This window comes from Phoca vitulina, unplaced genomic scaffold, assembly GCF_004348235.1.
Source record: "Phoca vitulina isolate PV1807 unplaced genomic scaffold, GSC_HSeal_1.0 scaffold60, whole genome shotgun sequence".
NCBI lineage: Eukaryota > Metazoa > Chordata > Mammalia > Carnivora > Phocidae > Phoca > Phoca vitulina.
In genome coordinates this window covers 6,999,347-7,017,471 of record NW_022589763.1, presented here as the reverse complement: position 1 = coordinate 7,017,471, position 18,125 = coordinate 6,999,347, and the positions used below count along the sequence as shown (strand labels likewise).

The 18,125-nt window shown below is 50.0% G+C and overlaps 1 protein-coding gene across 1 annotated transcript in view; it reads right to left on the bottom strand.

The window, feature by feature from the left end:
* The window catches only part of CLCN4 (chloride voltage-gated channel 4), a 67,658-nt gene that overhangs the window by 17,370 nt on the left and 32,163 nt on the right, over positions 1-18,125 (bottom strand). The window contains exons 5-11 of the mRNA XM_032391084.1: positions 16,741-16,928; positions 13,911-14,033; positions 6,742-6,948; positions 6,542-6,622; positions 4,813-5,358; positions 3,038-3,224; positions 946-1,344 (exon numbers count right to left, since the gene is read on the bottom strand). Coding sequence (XP_032246975.1) covers positions 946-1,344; positions 3,038-3,224; positions 4,813-5,358; positions 6,542-6,622; positions 6,742-6,948; positions 13,911-14,033; positions 16,741-16,928 — 1,731 coding nt within the window. The remainder of the gene's footprint in view (positions 1-945; positions 1,345-3,037; positions 3,225-4,812; positions 5,359-6,541; positions 6,623-6,741; positions 6,949-13,910; positions 14,034-16,740; positions 16,929-18,125) is intronic.

The following is an 18,125-nucleotide window of genomic DNA, read 5'->3' as shown; positions in this document are numbered from 1 at the left end:
GCAGCAGGCGGGCTGAGCGGGACGGCACCCCAGGGCGGGGGGCTCTGCTGGTCCCTGCCGCCTCATGAGCACAGGGGGGACTCCACCCCGAGGGGGTCTCCGAGGCTCGCTGTCCTTCTTCCTAGGTCTCCACGTGGCTCACACCCAGGCCTTTATCTTGGGACTCCTACCTCCCACCTCCCTTGCAGTGCAGGCATCCCTAGGCTGCGGAGCTGGCAGCCTTGCTTCTCTGAGCCACTGTCCTGGGCACACCGCACCCGGGCATCACCCGCCCGCTCCTCTCCCGACTCAACAGCCTGCCCCTCGGTCCCGCCGCTTCCAGCTGGCTCACCGGGGGGAAAAGCGTCACACAGAACGGACCCGTGGGCCTCTGAGTACTGAGTGGGACATAACGCCGCCAAGCAAGTGAAGGGCTTGTGCGGTGCCCAGGGAGGCGGCTGGGATGAAGAACTCACCCTCGACGTCGGGAAGCCTGCCTGAAAGTCTATCCCTGAGAGCAGCTCGCCGGGGCCAGTCCGGGCTCTCCCGCCTCCATCCTTCCCAGCTTCACCTGACAATTCCCTAAAAAGGCAGCAGCGGCGGCGGGCCACCTAGCGGGGGCGGGCCCCAGAGGCCGCATGCAAACGCCGCAGTCACTTTCCAGCCAAGCGGGTCTCTCCCTAGACATCGTTCCTCACAGCAGCGCCTGGGGACCGGCAGCAGCAGCAGCATTAACCGGGAGCTTGGGAGAAATGCGGTCTCCCCCGCACCCCCCCAAACCTACTGAGCCAGAATCCGCATTTTAACCAGATCCCCAGGGGCTAGGAATATGCGCGAGAAAGCGTGAGAGCGCCAGCTTAAAGCCCTCGGACCTTGGCAGTCTCTCTAACTTCTTTGGGAATTCAGTGGGGACAAAGGCGGCCACTGGCCTCTTAGGACAGCATGAGCGTCCCCCTCTCTACTCACTTATTGCGAGAATCAGTTCCCTCCTCTGGGCAAACCCAATGAGGCGCTCGGAGTCCCTGGAGACCACCACAGGGAAGCCGTTGTAGTCGGTCTCCTTGATGAGCGTCTCGACGTCCTCCACGGTCATGCTGTCCTGGGTGAGCACGGACAGAGGCGGCTCGCCCCGCCGTGGCCGCATGACGTCGGTGGCCAGCGTGCGGTGGGTGAACTCATCCTTCACGTCCAGAAACGGGTACCCGTTTAAGTGGATATGAGCCTCGTAGATGCCTTCTTTCCCAAAGGCATCGGCCACCCACTTGCTGGTCACGGCTGCCGCCATCAGGGGCACGATGTACTCCAGACCACCCGTTAATTCAAACATGATGACCACCAATGACACCGTCATCCGGGTAACTCCACCTGCAACCGAAGACAGGAATACAATTCTGAAACTCAACTCCAGACCCTCAAATGGGCCTGAACTGTGGAAATGGACAAGCTGGCTCTAAATTCTCCAGACACCTGTTCGGAACAGACGGTCCTACATGTTGCCCATGGCAGACCTCTGGAACGCTGGCCGGGCTCTGCTGAATGCAGCCTTACCCCAGGGGCCGTAAGTCACATCTGACTGGGGGGCTCTTCTTCAGTGAGAAGACAACTGGGTTGTCTCTTCACCCAAGACCACAGGCCTGGCCTTTTGGTGAGTGGACCCTACGTGGGCTATGCAGGTTTCCCACACAGCATCGTGGCTCTGTTCCAGAACCCCGTAAGCTGGGAAACTACAGAGGTGCTTAGTGGTTATGGACAGGAGAGGGACCCAACTTTGTGTCCCTTGTTATTCAGAAGAAGAATCCATACCAACTCGTACTAGTCTTCCAATGAGCTTAACTGGAGTTTCTCGATCTCGGCACTAGGAACAATCGGGGCTGGATCATTCTTCGACGTGGAGGCTGTTCTGTGTACTACAGGATGTTTAGCAGCACCCCTGGCCACCACCCACTAGATGCCGTAGCACCACCCCCGCAGGTGTGACAACCACAAATGTCTCCTCCGTTGTCCAGTGTTCCTGAGAGGCACAACTGCCCCCCATTGAAACCGCTGTTCTGGATGGCCCAGCGGCAAGATGGTGGAGACTCCATCATCACCCGGGGCCCTGAATGACTGACTGGAGAAAAGCTCTCTACTAACTTACATTACACACACATACACACACACACACACACACACACACACGCACACGCACAGAGCCAATTCTCATTATTCATGGTACTTATGATCTACAAAGTTGCCACAAACACTGAATGAGCAAATACTGAATCACTGCCCTGGGGGAAACACAAGGTTAGGTTCCTGCGAGCTTCTGCTCACAACATGTTGGTCAACCAATCAATACAGAACCTTATTTCATGTGTATTTCTGTTTAAAGACACCTTATTTAATACATGTAGATGATTCATTAACGTGGAACTCACAGCCAACAGCACTGTAACTCCTGCCTGAGAAGACTTCTCCAACACACTTATTTTCTCCGTAAGACACATCCCAGCCTTCTTGTGCTTAGGATCCCCAGACAGACTTTAGCACTATGGTTGGGGGCCATTTAAAACAACAAAATCATTCACAAAATGCCAAAAAAACATGACACTAACTAGACCACGAAAAGGATACTTGTGTAGAGTATCCGCGCCGAAACAAGAGTGGGCCTTCACACCTCGTTCACCCGGAGCTGGGAACATACGCACTAGACACCTCACATTTTCCACTGCTCTTGTGCATGTCCGAGGATGACAGCCAACGCCCCACGAGTATTGACTTAGGGGTCACCAACACATTTTAGCACGTAGGCAAATCCCCAAATATGGGCTCCATGAATAATGAGAGCCGACCGCATATGATGAGCAAGCTCTAAGCCCTGGTGTGTTAAGCCACTGAGATTTAGCACCTTACCTGCGACAGCAACACAACCTGGCCTATCCTGAGAATGCCAGCACTCGAGCCCATGTCCTCCTTCTCACCGGTGCCCGAAGCCAGCGCAGCCTGGTGACGACGCTTGGCCTAGCTCAGCTTTCCTTGCGGCCCGGCCCGCCCCAGCCCGGCCCACCCATGCCTGTACCTAGGCAGGCCGCGGCTCCCACCATGGCATAAAGTCCGGGGGTGACACAGTCTGCTCCGGGCCTGCACCAGTTCCTGAAGACGATCCAGTCATGGTGATGGTAAGCGAGCTGCTCCACGCCGATCCCCACCATCCTGCCCGCCATGGCTCCCACGGCCATGCTGGGGATGAAGAGGCCTGAGGGGATCTGCGGGGGCACACAGGGAAGAGAAGTATTAGGGAAGGTCTGTATGCCCACTTGCCCGCTTCCCCGCTCCCGGTGAGCAGTCGTCCCCCCGGCAACACGCTTGCCCTGCGCTTGTCTTCAGAGGAGGCGCAACGCTTCCAAACAGAGGTCCGCGGGGATAAAGCGGGACAAGTGGCTTCACCCGTTTAGTCAGTCCTAGCTACTGTGACTTGGACAGAATGCAGTTTTACACTTTCGTTTCCTCTCCTTCAAGAGCGGGCCTGGTTCTCCTGCTGGGGATTAAAGAATGAGAAGCCCCACTGCAAATAACATTGGAAGTGTACTCACCACTTTCTCCCCTTGCGCATCATTCACATTAGCTTTTAAAATTAAATGTCAAGCCGCAGCATGAGAATGGAAAAGAAAGGCATGCGACTGTTCACAAGTCAAACCAAGCAGCTCGGTGCCGCTGCCCAGCACCTTCGGAAGCTTCTCACGGGCTCACTGTCCCAGTGAGGATACAGTGGCCCGACACCTGCCAGAGAGACAGGGGCCGTTCCCTCTTCCTAACGAACTACTTTCCAAGAAGTATTCTGAATATTTTCACGCCCGGTGAAAGGCAGCAAAGAACTAGACTATGTAAACTAGAAGATCTTGGTGGCAGTGTGTATCACATTTTGTGGTGTGGAAATGCACTTTCGTTTATCTAGTGATCGGACGTGGGCTAGAGAACGTGCCTGACTCTCCATGTTCATGGACACTGCAAGTGATCCCCAATCCTGCCTGGGAGTTGCCCAAGATGGTCATCGAGCTGAGGATGGAAGTGGATTTAGAACCAAATTCCAGGTAAGTTTGGATCCTCGAGGATGATTTCTAGACTTTGGGATGTTCCTGAAGAAGAAACTTCCTGAGTGCCCCCCCCACCCCCGATTCCTAGTCATTTAACTCCCTGTAACTGCAAAGTAAACTTCTCCCAGCAGGCACCAGAAGAGGCTGCTAGCATCTTCCTCAGACACACAAATAATCCCTTTGCTCGGAGACGGCAGATCGGAGACAGTTGGCTGTTTAATAAAGTCCACCCACCCCTGCTCCTAAGGCAAAAATTCAGGTTTGTGTTTGACCATTACACACTCAAGTACACAGCTTCTTAGCCTTTTTAAAATGAAACAAATCATAAAAGTCCCACACAAAAAGCAACAGTAGGGGAACACTACAGGGGTTCTGCAGGGTTTGAATTGTTCTGCTTCGGCTCCTGGGTGCTCATTACACAAGCGTGCGTTTTATGAAAATTCCTCAAGCTACACACAGCTCTGTGTGGATGACATATTCTGAGCCTTCGCTTCTTCACTTGTAAAGTGATTACAATCTAGTTCTCAGGCGTGTTGCTTATCAAAAGCATTGCTTCTTGGTGATTAAAAAGAATGTCAAGTGCCTGGCACTTGAAAACGGTCAATAAGGGTCAGTTGTTCCCCCCCCCCCAACCCCGGTCACCATTTTACCCTGGCGTGGAGGAGGAGATGAACTGCCCCCCACCCCCATCACCATTTTATCCTGGCCAGGAGGAGATGAACTGTCCCCCTGCCCCACCCCCTCCTTCCCCTTCACTGACCTTCATGCCAAACGTAAAGATGGTAATGACGATTTTGAAGATCAGCGCCAGGGCCAGCTGCCACATGGCCGTGTAAACCCCGACGCCGGCCGGCCGGTCCGGGATGTCATCCACAGGCCGGGTCATGTTGGGGTCATTGATGTAGTCACAGAGCTGGGAGGACTCGAGGGCGCCGCAGTCATTGAACAACTCGGAAATGAGCTCGCTCGTGCTCTGGCGCGTGTAGGGGTTGGGGTAGGCGCTGATGGCGGTGATGGCGGTCACCACGATGACCTCCAGCACCGGGTACTTGCCCAGCTTGGTGGTTTTGCGCCTCCTGCACCAGGCGATGTTGCAGCGGATGAAGAGGGTTCCCCACAAGCCTCCGAAGACCCCAAGCAGGATGAACGGGAAGAGCTCGGCCATGTACCAGGGCGTGTGGTATTCCACGTAAAAGAGAACGAGACGGCTGTTCCCAAAGGGATTGATGGATCGCAGCGTGAAGGCTGCCACCAGGGCCGCGAAAAAGGACCTCCACAAGGTCTTCAAGGGAAAGTAGTAACTGACCTGGGACGAACAAGGAGAAAATGAGACTGGCCGAAGAAAGGGCTGCCCTGAGCCCCCAGCCCCTGATCGGCAGCCACCCAGTGGGACAGTCACACGGACCAAAGATGGGCAGTACTGACTTCCTCAGGCTAGGGTTCATTATCACTAAGAGGCACCAACGAAGTATTTAAAGGACTCAGTGTCTAAAAGTGGAACAGATACTAGTCAAGATGTGTCTGAGCTATTTTTTAAGAGAAATGAAAATACTTCATCCTAATTCTGTTTATGTCACAAAGACCCTCTTAAAATCAAATAAACCTCTGGATCTGATTCTACAGACAACGGAATAGGTCAAGGGTTGGAAAACCCTGGCCCAGCAAATGTATTTGTATGGCCCATGAGTTAAGAATGGATTTTTACGTTTTTAAATGCTGGGGGTCAAAAAGAAATATTTTGTAATATTCAACATATTCAAAAGAAAAGCGATATTTTGGGATGCCTGGGTGGCTCAGTCGATTGGGCATCTGCCTTTGGCTCAGGTCATGATCCCAGGGTCCTGGGATCGAGTCCCGCATCGGGCTCCCTGCTCAGCGGGAAGCCTGCTTCTCCCTCTCCCACTCCCCCTGCTTGTGTTCCCTCTCTCGCTCTGTCTCTCTCTGTCGAATAAATAAAATCTTTAAAAAAAAAAGAAAAGCAATATTTTGTGACATGTGAAAATTATATAAGATGCACACTCCAGCATCCACAAGGAAAGTTTTATTGGAATGGGGCCATGCCCACTCATGTGAGTGTTGTGTGTGGCGGCTTTCCCACTATAATGACAAAGCTGAGTAGTTCCAACCAAGACCGGAAGACCCACAGAGTCTAGAATATTTACTCTCTGGCCCTTTGCAGAGAACATTTGCTGACCCCTGGAATAGATCCATTCGGGTTGCCAAAAACAGAAATGCCTCATTAAGTTAGGAGAAAGAGAGACTGCAAAATTAAAAAAAAAAAAAATTGGCAATTTTTAAAATAATACTTGAAAACATATTTAACAGCAAAAACTGTGGCTTCTTAATGAGCTGCAGGAGTCTTGTCAATACTCCTTCGAATGCAGTCCTCAAAGGGCTGGAGATGGAGGTCTCCCGCTGTGCTAGCCATCGACATGTTCCTCAGCCCCCGGAACCACGAATCCGTCCCCACACCCGCCACCCCTCCTCACCTCCTCAAGACTGAAGAGCACACCCCCGATCGGAGCCCCAAAGGCCACGGAGACTCCGGCAGCGGCGGCGGCGGAGAGCACCTGCGAGGCAAAGAGCTATGTGTAAGCCCCCAGCCCTGCCATGCAAACCTGCGATGCAGGTGAGCGGGGACGGCTTCCAGAAGAGGCCATCGCTGCAGACCGGAGCGGAGCCTGCTCACCTCGCGCCTCTTGCCCTCGTTCTTGCTGTACTTGGAGAACAGGCTGCTGAAGAAGTTGCCGCAGCAGCAAGCCACGTGCACCAGCGGCCCTTCTTTCCCCAGGCTCAGGCCGGAGGACACCACGAGCACCAGGGTGACGGTCTTGATCAGCAGGGTCCACTTCCCCAAGTAGCCCCTGATGATAAAGCCGCTCAAAATGGTCTTTATCTGAAACACAGGATGGAGAACGAGGGTGAGTGAGCCGCTGTGAAGCCGCAGCGAGGGAAGTAACTAATTCCCCAGCACTAGACTCACTTGATCATACCAAGGAGAAGCTACTTTAGTTTTGGATTTGACTCTAATTTCATATTAACAGAATTTATAACGTATAATTTTATATTAATGTTAACTTGAAACCATTCGATGCGTAGCACAACTTAAGAATTTCTAAAGTAGGGGTGCCTGGGTGGTGCAGTCGGTTAAGCATCCGACTCTTGGTTTCAGCTCAGGTCCTGATCTCAGGTTCACGGGATCGAGCCTTGCATCAGGCTCCACGCTCAGTGCAGAGTCTGCTTAAGACTCTCTCTCCCTCTGCCCTTCCCACCACCACCCCCCCGCACTCTCTCTCTCACACACACACACAAATAAATAAAGAAATCTTTAAAAGAAAAAAAAAAGAACTTCAAAAAAAAAGAATTTCTGAAGTAATAAGAGATCATAATGAGGACTGAAGAAGTAATTATCAGGGTCTCATTTTCTTTATGGCATTTGATCCTGCTCATGTTACCCTCTGTTGTGTTGAAGAGAAACATGTATCTGTTGATTTTAACTGTTAATTTTTGATTATCGAGGGAAGTTCAAGATAAAGAGACAGAAAGCTGGCTAGCTCTGTGACAAAGCAAACAGAACAAAAGGTCAACTCAGCTGTAGGTCGGGGTCGGCAAACTATGGCCCGCGGGCCAAATCCAGCCCACTGCCTGCTTTTGTATGACCCACGAACTAAGGGTGCTTTTAACATTTTTTAAGTGTAGTTTATAAACAAGACTGCTAGTCTTTTACTGAGAATAGTTGCTAGATTTTGCCTCTCGGCTCACAAAGCCTAAAATAGTGACTCCCTGCCCTTTACTGGAAAAGTCTGCTAACCCCTGCTGCAGGCCAGGGGTATGGGAGTTTACTGCGCAATTATTTCAACTTTTCTGTAGGCTTGAAAATATTCTTAACACGATGTTGGAGAAAGAGGAGGCTCAACATTCTAATAACACATCTCCAGGGTATGTAAAGATGATTGACGCCAGGACAACTCCTTCCCTCCCGTCGAATCCTGCCCTCTGGTATTGAGAAGGACTTTGACTACAGGTAAAGTCGTCTTGCTCCATTTTCAGATCTGCCACATTTTGTAAAGGCCAAAAAAAGGCAAATAATGGCTTTCTTCCTAATGGTGCAGTCTGCCTTACGCTTTTAGAATTCAACTGGGTGCCAATCTCAGTGATGAATTTCATATACTGGAGTCCTCTTTACCTAAAACCCCTATCTTTGGATACAGAAGTATCACCAATGGGTAATTTTTTACCTTCAACCTCTCCCAACAACTGGCTGAAATGGAGTGAATGTTCACTGTGCGAGCTGGCAATTTACAAGCCTATGATGAGTGAGTCAGCCAATGAAATCTGTGGTCAATTTCGGTTTTCCCGCTGCATAACACACAATGGGACAAGGTTATCTCTTGTCAGTGTCAGGATATTTGCATATCTTCAAAGTGCCTCCTAGTGGACACTGCTCTGCCGAGAAATCAATGTCTCAAAAAGCTATTACAGGTCATATGATACATATGACCTCACTAATATGAGGAATTCCTAATCTCAGGAAACAAACTGAGGGTTGCTGGAGTGCGGGGTGGGGTGGGAGGGATGGGGTGGCTGGGTGATAGACACTGGGGAGGGTATGTGCTATGATGAGCACTGTGAATTGCGCAAGACTGTTGAATCACATATCTGTACCTCTGAAACCAATAACGCAATATATGTTAAGAAAAAAAAAAAAAGAAGAAGATAGCAGGAGGGGAAGAATGAAGGGGGGGAAATCGGACGGGGAGACAAATCATGAGACGATGGACTCTGAAAAACAAACTGAGGGTTCTAGAGGGGAGGGGGGGGTGGGAGGATGGGTTAGCCTGGTGATGGGTATTGAGGAGGGCACGTTCTGCATGGAGCACTGGGTGTTATGCACAAACAATGAATCATGGAACACTACATCAAAAACTAATGATGTAATGTATGGTGATTAACATAACAATAAAAAATTTAGAAAAAAAAAAAGAGCTATTACAGTCCTCAAGCCCTTCTCAAGGCCTTGACGCTCACTGGAATCACCTGGGGAATTAGATACCAGTGAGGACTGGCTCTCCCCCTGGAGATGTGATGGAGTTGGTCTGAGGCGTATCCCAGGCACGGCATACAGCCATGGGATATACCTGGGGATACAGCCTCCCCGGGTAATTCGGAAATGCAGCCCAGGTGGAGAATCACTGCTCCATTCCTGAAAAGAGTAGTACGGGTATTCCTAATTTCTCCTTACTCAGGGGACGGTCCCAAAACACTCTCCGGCATCATGTCACCTTTGGCGATTTGGGGCGGGTCGTGAAGTGAGCTAATCCTCAAAATTTTAAAGGCGTATGAATGGAGCAACGTCACCTCAGGCATTATTGATAGAGATCTGTTTCTTAATTCACGGAGAAAGACCACGTGAGTGAGCGTGCAGGCACGCATTTCCCAAGAACTCAATGAGCTCCTTCCTTTAAAGCACGAGTGAGGTCTTCCAGCTAGACAGTCGGACAGTGTTTCCTGAACTAGCCTCTCACTAATGGCAGACAGACTACCAGTGGTGAAAGTGGTCTTTAACTAGTGGTAGTTGGCTTATTTGAGCCCGTGCTCGGGGGATCGCAGATCTCTTTATTTAAGGGATGTTTTATTATGCCTGCCACAATCCTGCCCTTTTGTGTTGCCTCGAATAAAATTATCTATAATTTTTTGTCAGTTAGTTAATGTGGATTTGGACCCTAGGGTACAGTTTAAGAGTGTAATAGCATTTAGAAGATTACAAGCATCTAAATTACCTGAGCCTCTGCCAGCCACGACATGTGGTGAAATGAACAATGTAATAGGTATTTTGTAATTCTCTATAATGATTTTATAAAATTGTCATGATCAAATTAGGGACTAAAGAAAGCAAATTCATTCCCGGGAAATGCCAAAACCTAATCACTTACTTAGTATGAATTAATAGAGACTGAATCAAGCAGTGCTTTCACGGGATGTATTGGGTTGGTTTTGCAACTTGCTGGTGTTAAAGGTAAAACCTTTCTGGTAAATAAATATTTGTGAGAGTGCTCACTTTTTGTAATGAACTGAAACATCAATTCAAAGCAAGTTCTTAGAGGACGTGATTTCTTATAGAGTCAACAGGGGTTCTACCAACAAAGCAAACAGCGACAGAAAGAGGGACACCCTTGCCTTCTTCTAACTCCCCATAGCCAAGAACACTTTTCAATGTGCTTTATAGAGCTTAAACAAGAGCATTTATTACACAAAAATAAATGTCCTCTAAATCTGCATTTTTAAAAATGTTTCCAGGGGCTCCTGGGTGGCTCAGTCGTTAGGTGTCTGCCTTCGGCTCAGGTCATGATCCCAGGGTCCTGGGATCGACCCCCGCATCGGGCTCCTTGCTCAGCGGGAAGCCTGCTTCTCCCTCTCCCACTCCCCCTGCTTGTGTTCCCTCTCTCACTGTGTCTCTCGCTGTCAAATAAATAAAATCTTTTAAAAATAAATAAAAATGTTTCCAAAGGAACGTCCATTCCAGGCAATCAAAATGTTTCAGAAGCAAACGCTAGGGAGAATGCGCAGTTTGTAAATGTGCCGAAGGGCATCACCGCCCAAGTGCGCTCTGACACTTCAAGCCACGGACGAAGGGTTTATCTTCTGAATAGCTCAGTGAGTACCTTTGCTAAAATGAGGGAGAATGGGCCTGCATCTCAATTCGAGTGAAGTCGGTTTACACAGCTAGCCAGGTTTTGACTAGGAGGTTCTTTTTATGCATGAAACATTTATCTACATTTCCTTTTTACTCTGTCCCTTTCCTCCAAGAGCTGGACCCTAAGGTTAGGAATTTGAAGCTGTCCCATAGTAATAGTGAGAATTCTGCTACTGAGTCATACTAACCAAAACTTAATTATAAAACCTCCATTGGGTTGCTGGCACTTAAAAAGATTACTGTGGGGGTGCCTGGGTGGCTCAATCAAGCGTCTGCCTTGGGCTCAGGTAGTGATCCCGGGGTCCTGGGATCGAGTCCCGTGTGGGGCTCCCTGCTCAGTGGGGAGTCTGCCTCTCCCTCTGCCTCTGTGCTCTCTCTCCCCTCCCCCCACCCACTCGTGCACACCCTCTCTCTAATAAATAAAACTTTAAAAAAAAAAGATTGTGAACTCTTTCACAAATTGAGAAATGAATCTGTTACATGTGATATATGGTTAAAAGTGTATTAATAAAACAAGCACCCACGTACCCACCAGCACATTTCAGAGAAGAGTGGGTACCTATGAAAGCCCTGTGTTTGCTTCCTCGGTGGAACCTTCCTGCTCCCCGAGCCCAATCATTTCCTTGCCTACCTTTATACATTGAGCATACATGTGTGTCACTAAACAGTGTGTGGTTTCACTGTGGCTGTTTGTGGACTTTGAATAAATAGAATCATACTTTATATATTCTTTTGCTACTTTTTTCACTTGCTACAGCTCTCCTGAGTTTCATGCACACCAGTGTGTGGCTTGCACGTCCACCACATAGGGAACGTCATGCTCGACTTCGGATTTAACTCTTTTCGAGTTCAGCTGTCACAAATAGATGCCCGCTTTGGACGAAGACCAAGTCCAGGCAGCCCCTCCCAGACAGAGCTCACGTCCAAGCCCCCTGTCTGTCTACAAGATCACAAGCTGAGCCATGTGTCTCTGGTTCTTGGAAGGGGACGATGGGATTGCCATCACCCCTTTTATTGCTGCTTTAAATTTTCCAATTCCCCATCGGCCACCTGCTCATTTTGGAAAGGCAGCTTGGGTCCAAAAAAGCCTACTGTCAGGCAGTGGGGTCACCAAACGGAGAGGCCAACACCAGTCTGTGCTCTTTAGCGTCCAGGGGGCCTTGGGTCTTAGATACCAAATACGACACAGTCCGTTCTGCCGTAACGCTGATTTTGAAAACACAAATTCGTTCCAGTGTGATTCAGGCATTGGGGAAGAACTAGAGCATAATGCAAATTTCGCGTCTGTTTATGCCCAATTTCATCTGGGAGAAACACGGAACTACGCAGAAAATGCCACCACCAGAACAGAGCTGCGCAGGAAGGCACAAAACGCACAGAGCGTGGGCCTCCAACGTCTACCAGGTCACACGTGCGCTGGCGAGTCTGTGTTTCTTAACTGTTTCACACGTGTAAACTGGGCTACTGGGTTGGTTTTTTTTAAGATTTTATTGACTTATCAGAGTGATGGAGCACAAGCAGGGGAAGCGGCAGGCAGAGGGAGAGGGAGAAGCAGGCTTCCCCGCCGAGCAGGGAGCCCGATGCGGGGCTCGATCCCAGGACCCTGGGACCATGACCCGAGCCGAAGGCAGATGCCCAACCAACCGAGCCACCCAGGCGCCCCTGGGCTACTGTTTTTCTAGGTTTCTATCTTTTCACATGCATCGCTGATGAAGTTTCTGAGTGTTGGGCTCCTGCTGCCGTTTGCCTCGCCAGGGCGGAGGGCTTGCCCGTGCGATGCTGCACAGCCCGGGACCTGCAGGAACGCCCGTGCCGCACGGGAGCAGAACGGACTCTAGGAAGGCAACAGCATGGTGCTGCGGCTTGCTCTTCCGGTTCCTGCCGCAGTATGTCAATGCAAACCAACAAAAAGTCAGCATGACATACTCTATTTTTCTCTCTTTCCTGAACAGGACAACGTTGGGCTTTGCTTTTGACAATCTTTCAATTACTCCAGCCCTGTCCAAGAACTGCCCGGAACAGCGGCTGTGTCGGCAAGTACCACCAAAGAGTGTGGGTGCCGGGGAGCAGGGACCAAAGTGGGTCTGTTGCCACCACGGGTCGCATCTTTAAACTCACCATCTCGACCTCTAGGGGCACTGCTGAAGCACCAGCTTGATTATCGTGACAATACAAGAACTTTTTAAAAAACATATTTATTTATTTGTTTTAGAGAGAGAGAGAGAGCGCAGGGGGAAGGGGCAGAGGGAGAGGGAGAGAGATTCCCAAGCAGATGCCGAGCTAAGTGAGGAGCCCCATGCAGGGCTCCATCTCATGACCCTGAGATCATGACCTGAGCTGAAAACAAGAATCAGTCACTTAATCGACTGAGCCACCCAGACACCCCAATATGAGAACTTTTAAACTTCTTTCTGGCTAAAATGTTCACTGTCTGGCCTTTTGGAGGAACTTGCTCAATTATCATTATTGTAGCCTCCTAGATTTGAAGTTTAATCTCAGGCATTCTTCTCGATCAGTGAGGTCACCTCCCTCACACTCGGGTTACATGAGAGTGCTAGACGATATAAGAACTCTAACTCACAGGGGTGCATTCTCGGTGCATGCCCTGAATGTGGAATTACGTATTTTAGAGATTGCTATTACCCTGTCACCAGAGGAGCAAAACGTGGCAAGGGAGTTGACTCATAAGAGAGTTGACTCATCAGTCAACGTTCCGAGCAACAAACCTCCGTTACTGCCTTTTTTCACATGACGTCATAGATGCACTGACAAGTTTCTCAAGTGCCACATTTATGTATGTGGTTAATGAACTCAGATTCCACAGGCTTTAAGAGTTATGCCTGGTTTGCAAAGACAAGAATTTAATCATCTGAGAAGCAAAAGAGCATAAATCCTGAATACAGAGCATAAATCCTGAAGCCAGACAGCCGGGTTCAACTTGTAGCTAACCAGCTGTGTGACCTCAGGCAAGTTGCTTAACCTCTCTGTGCTTCAGTTTCCTCAACTATCACATGAAATATAGCAGAACCTGCCTCACAGGCTCACTGGAAGGACTCAGTGAGTTAACAGATACCAAATGCTCGGGACTGTGCTTGGCACCTAAGTGCTACGTAAGTATTTGCTTTCCTTATTATTGGCACAAGAGAAATTCGGCCCCCACTCACCTCTGGTATACCCGAGCCACAGGCATATGGTGCAAACACGCGCACCAGGGAGACGGCCAAAAAGGCAAACAGCAATGCCCACAGGATGTACATGAGGTAATTCAGAATGTAAGCACTGGCACCCTGGACAACACACACAAAACAAGAAAGAACACGTGAGCCTTGGCAGAGCCGAGCTCCGCCCCCCCCGGCCCCCCGCCCCTCCCCCCGGGCAGCGGGAGCTTCGGGGGGCTTGCGCAGCTTCGCGACCGGCCCTGTGTCCGCAGAGAGGCCAGTGCTGGTTTTCTGAGCCATTGCTCTTGCGACGGCAGGTACACACCAGCCCAGCCCCGGGCGTCCCTCCGGGAGCTGTTTCCACGTGCCCTGCACCGGGGGAGATCTCCGCCTGCATGGATGCGGCGGACGGCACCCGGCTGGCGTCGTCACTCGCGCTAGAGGTCATGAAAGGCGTGACGCCGAAAATTCTGCCGCGGAGCCCCTGGAAGGTTCGTCGTGTCTCGGCTGCCGTGCACCGGCCTCCCTCGGCCTTCAGGAAGGCCACCTCCACGCCGCCGCAAGCGGCAGCACTGTAACCCGCTGGGGTCCCGGACCCGCAGCATCAGCATCCCGGGGCACGCGGGCGAGATGCAGACTCTCTGCCCCGGGGCTGCTGAGTCAGACACCCCCGGGGGGGGGGGGGGGAGCAAAATGTGTTTCAGCGAGCTCGCCGGGCACTTTTAGAGGGAAAAACACGATCATCTCCTTCAGAATAATGCTCTGAATAATAATTCCAAATTATCTGATGAATGAAGAATGCTCTCTAAACCAAACAGGCAGTCTGGGGTCTTTGATGCTGAGGACCTGGTCTGCTGGGTGGAGACATTTCTCTCGGCCTCAGCTTCTTGCCACCATCTGGATTAGTCAAGTGAAGGGCGAAGGAAAGCGAGGTCACCTACAAGTCAGGCTATGGATAGGGCCACATGTGCGTCTATTAAATGCAAAACCACGTTCCAGGAGACCTGGAGGCCTTTACAATCACGTATATTCAACCCTATGCAAGAGAAATCGGACTGAGGAATACTTTTCACCCACTTAAAACCATACTTTTTTGAGATTAAAAATAACTTCTCATTCTTGCTAACAGTGATTCTTTGAATCAAAGTATAAATCTTAGAAACGGTTGAAAAGATGGACGGCCATATTTCCCCCCCAAAAAAACATAGTGCAGGTAAGAGACAAGAAATAAAATATGGTGTCCAGCCAATTCTGCCTGCCCACTCCCATCAACCCAAATAGAGACTTTTTGGGGAAGTAATGGAGAGCACTGAGAATGTGTGAGATTTCAAGATCCCTGTCTACTTCTGAGATTGGAAGGCATTAATTTTCAATTCCACTGAGGAAGAGGTTTAGCAAAATGGCCAAGTGCACTCCACATATCCTTCAGCTGTGGTATCGGGCAAAAAAAAAAAAAGAGTGTGTGGTTGCAGGGTGGGGGAGAAAAGGGATAAAGCACATCCATCTTCCAGAAATACATCCTCGCATTACCCCTCATGTGAATCTCGCCAACCTAGCTCCCCCGCCCCACCTGGGTTTCTGATCTGTCCATGACCCAGAGTCACCGTAATCGCCACTGAATTCAGTTACAAGTTAACCTTCTTCCCGAATGAAGACTTTTGGACAGATGTGAAGCTCTAAGCGCCGTGAAGGCAAGCGCCAGGCTGTAGTTCACCGGAACACTCCTATCACAGAAGGCCCAGAAACATCTTCCACAATGCACTCCTAAAATGCACTGGAAGACGAGTACTTAAACCACACTGAGATGGCACGTCACACCTGCCAGGATGGCTAGAATCGAATCCAGACTATCACAAGTGCTGACGAGGAGGTGGACCAACAGAAACCCTCACATGCAGTTGGTGGGGTTGGAAAATGGCGAGATCACTCTGGAAAATATTCCTCAAAAGGCTTAACACAGAGTTGCCATAGGACCCACCAATTCCCCAACTAAGTCTAGACCCAAGAGAGATGAAAAATATGCCCACACAAAAACCTGTGTACAAATGTTCAAAACAAAATCATTCCTAACAGCGCAAGAGCGAAAGCAGGCCGTGTTCCTCAACTATGGAGTGGATAAATACGGTCTAGCCATACAATGAAACAGGATTCAGCCACGAAAAGGAAGGGAACGCCAATTTATGCTACAACATGAATGAACCTAAAAAACAGGATGCTGAGTGAAAGAAGTGGGACACCAAAGTCCACATCGTGTAGGATTCCACTTGGAGACAGAGAGATCAGAGGTTGCTTAGGGCTGGTGGGTTGGGAGGAGTGGGGAGTGGCCGCTAATGGGTACAAGGTTTCTTTTGGGATGATGACGGTGTTCTAAAATTGTACTGTGGTGATGGTAGCACAACTCTGTGAATCTTCTACGAGCTAGTGCTCTGTACACTTTAAATGGGAGAACCATACAGAATGTGAATCATATGTCATAAAGCTCGTATTGTTTTTTACAAAAGAAAAGATAACTTATCAGAAGGTATAAAAAGCAACGCTGCTTCTTCAGCACAGTCCGCAAACCACTCTTGGTAAGAGAAACAACAAGACTTTTACGAATATATACATATATCGTGCACGTGAATCAGCAGGGAAAGCTTTTCCTGCTCTAGCTGGCACATCAGAGCTGGAAGAAGCCAAGTCGCGCTGGGACTGAGCCAAGGACAGTTATCAGAACAGACACTGGAAGGACAGAACAGACCCTGGAAGGAAGCCCAGACAGGCACAGAAGGCCCAGTGGTGTTGCAAAGCACCCGTGGAATGGCGGGCGTCCCCAGCCAGGACCCCAGAAACCCACCTCCGACTGATTCACCAGCAGCTCCGACCATTTCTGCCATAGGGGACACTTGTCCCTGTCCTCAAAAGTGGTCTCGTTGGAAGTCCAGCAGCACTGCTCGTGGCTGTACCAGAAGGCAGACAGGCAGACCCCCTCCTTCAAGTCGGTCATCCAGTCGACGGCAAGATCGATGACCCCAGCCAAGGTGCCTGGAAGAAGCAGCAAGAACCACTCAGAGGAACCATCCTGTGATGAGGCAGGAGAACACAGGGCCAGGGGGCCGACGCGGGAGCCCAGCAGCCAGGCAGGCCGAGCCGGAGGCGGCGGGGGGGGGTGTTACGACCATGCAGTGGAAGGGCCATGGAGAGGTCTCCTGAGCACTTCTGCTGTGGGCAAGGCCGTGCCCAGCCCCATGAGAAACAGAGACCAAGGACAGGTGGTGCCTGGGTGGCTTAAATCCAGCAGGAGCGACAGACATGCAGGGCTTAAGTCATCATAAGCCACTGGGGCCAAGCAGCTTTTAAAATTGACCCCTTCCAAATTCTAGAAACAGGGTACATAGGCCCTATAAATGAGGTAACCCCCTCAGTGGCTTCTGGGGCCTGATGCTGGGATCACATACATTAATATTTCTCAGGCAAACCTGACAATTCAGACAAAAAGGAAGCATAAGGACTGTAACAGCCTCATCATTCAAGTAAGGTTTTGCCACCAAATTTGGAAAATCCCACTTATCAGAACTTTCTGGATTTTTTAAATCATGGATAAGGGATTGTGGATCTATATAAGTAGGTAACTAAAGGCGGATAGAAGTGAGATAAATAAGTGTGTGCAGTGGCCCACAGAAGGCTACCTTGGATCTCTTTCTAGAATAACCCATTCCAGAGTCTTTTAGGGAGGCAGGGAATACTTTCAGGCTACTAAATGTTTCAAACTTGTACTGGATCCTTCTAACAACATCAATTCTCCATGTGCATCTGCACGCCTGCACCAGGGCTTACCCTTCCCTGCTCTCCTGTTACATCAAAAGCTGCCCACTGTTCTTGGGAGAACGCCTGAATCCTTAGCAGGTGGCAGACTCGAAGAGCTGGCCCCTCATACCTTTCCCACCTCACCTCTTTCCATCACTAACTGCCCCCATCCTACCCACACCACGTTCCTGGAGTGCACCAGGCTCTCCTTTCTACACCACCTCAATCAGCACTGTCCTTCCCAGACCTGCCAACCTCCTATTTATCTTCCAGATTCAATATTTACATCACCTCCTCCGAGAAGCCTTTCCTGATTTCCTAAGTCTGGCCTAGGTGTACCTCCTAGGTATTCCCCCATCATCATACCTCTCATATCCTAATCACATGAGTGTGTGTGTGTGTGTACAGTGTCTAGTCCATAAGTGCGGGGGGGGG